Source organism: Castanea sativa, chromosome 1 (genome assembly GCF_040712315.1).
Source record: "Castanea sativa cultivar Marrone di Chiusa Pesio chromosome 1, ASM4071231v1".
Taxonomy (NCBI): Eukaryota; Viridiplantae; Streptophyta; class Magnoliopsida; order Fagales; family Fagaceae; genus Castanea; species Castanea sativa.
In genome coordinates, this window is record NC_134013.1 from 38,362,501 (window position 1) to 38,364,196 (window position 1,696).

General features: G+C 32.5%; 1 protein-coding gene across 1 annotated transcript in view; it reads right to left on the minus strand.

Annotated features, from left to right (window-relative positions):
- LOC142639692 (AP-4 complex subunit sigma) overlaps positions 1-1,282 on the minus strand; it is a 4,477-nt gene extending 3,195 nt beyond the window's left edge. Inside the window, exon 1 of the mRNA XM_075813837.1 lies at positions 1,033-1,282. Coding sequence (XP_075669952.1) covers positions 1,033-1,173 — 141 coding nt within the window. The 5' untranslated portion in view covers positions 1,174-1,282. The remainder of the gene's footprint in view (positions 1-1,032) is intronic.
- Between the last annotated feature and the right edge of the window lie 414 nt (positions 1,283-1,696).

Consider the following 1,696-nt stretch of genomic DNA (forward strand, 5'->3'; position numbering starts at 1 on the left):
TCCGAAACTAATCCCTGCCCATCAAATCATTGCTTTTGCCATAATATGAAAATAGAATACACTAGCAATGAGCTCTAGCTCAAACTGCACCTCCTCCTCCCCCCTCCCCTCCAAAATTATATATATATAAAAGGAAAGCAATGTTGTGGGTTCAAAACCCTTTGGGTGTGGTGTAAACTTACCAATCAAAGAAACCAATGAATATATAGTACACCAAAAAATGGGTAATGTGACTCATGTCTTACAAAACCCATCACAACACATTCAGATCAGTAAAATCCAAAATCCTTATAATCATGTAGTAAGCAATGACTCTTTTTTTTTTTTTTTTTTAAAGGTAACCATGAACTCACTCTCCACCAAATTCTTGTGAATGAAGGAGAAGCCATTTAAGTCAGAGCTCATTGTTAGCAAACACTAACATTATAAAATACAAGAACAAATGACATGAACCAGTTTCGTTGCCAGGATTTGGCAATTGAACCCTAAATCATTAATAATATGAGGTTGTCAATTCCATCTAAGGTGACTCGATCTTGATCTCAGTCATTGCTAAGATCCTTACAATGAAACCACTAATTGGAACAATTTTCTAAAATAAATTGCTTAACATGAATCTTAACAGCAAATGATGAATTTGAGCTTCGAAAATTTTGCTCCAACGTGAATTTCTAACAAGGCTTAAGCCCATCCATATAATTCATTAACAGAAAATTAAATTTGCACTTTCATACTTTGTAAAAACTAAAAATTGAAACCCAATTCCTAATCTTCAAATACTTTCATCCGAATAAACGATTTGTAACTTTTCAATCAATTAAACATACCAACCATGCAGCAGTTTATATACACGAAATTGGGTTTCCAATATTGAAGTTATATCAAAGAGCTTTTAATATAAAAAAAATATATATATATAAAGTACGACCTGGAAACAATCAATTTTCCACAACTTTAAGCTAAGAACACAGTGACAAGCTTTCATTAAATCAAATTCGGATTAGAGAGAGACAGAGAGAGAGAGAGAGAGACCTGTTGCTCGTTACGGGCAAGGCATTTGCGAACGATTTCACCTTCGAGAGCACGACGTTCTTCGAGAGTAAGGTACTCGTAGTATTGGGCAAGACGGGTTTGTCCTTGTTTGTTAACCATCAATATGAATCTGATCCCCATTTTCTTCTTCGCCCCCACAGCGTAAGAAAAATAAGGTGCTGAGAAAGAAGAACAAAGTCACCCCAATTAAAAACTAACAAATTTTCTCATTATAAATCCCAAATTTTATAAGTCTTGGTAATCCCCTATCCTAATCAAATTTTATACGTCTTGATAAAAATAATTTTATATTATTTTTTTCTTTCTAGAGTTTTAACAGAAGAAATGAAAAATTCATTTATTTGTTTAGAAGTTTAAGTGTAAGGTAACAAAATAGACCAAAATGAATATTCATTCCTCTATATTTCCTTGACACCTTAAGTTTTTATTCCTCAAACATTGGAAAGAATGGAGGGAATGAAATTAGATCTAATGAATTATTTTTTTTTCTAAAACTCCCAAAATTCCTCTATATATATTTAGTCCTTTATTTTTAAAAATAGAAGTCTAATAGTAATATTGTCACCAAATGATTCCATTTATTTCCCTCTTTGTTACTCCTACGAGTGGCAATTTGTGTTCGTGAGTCGAATTCGTGTTATGT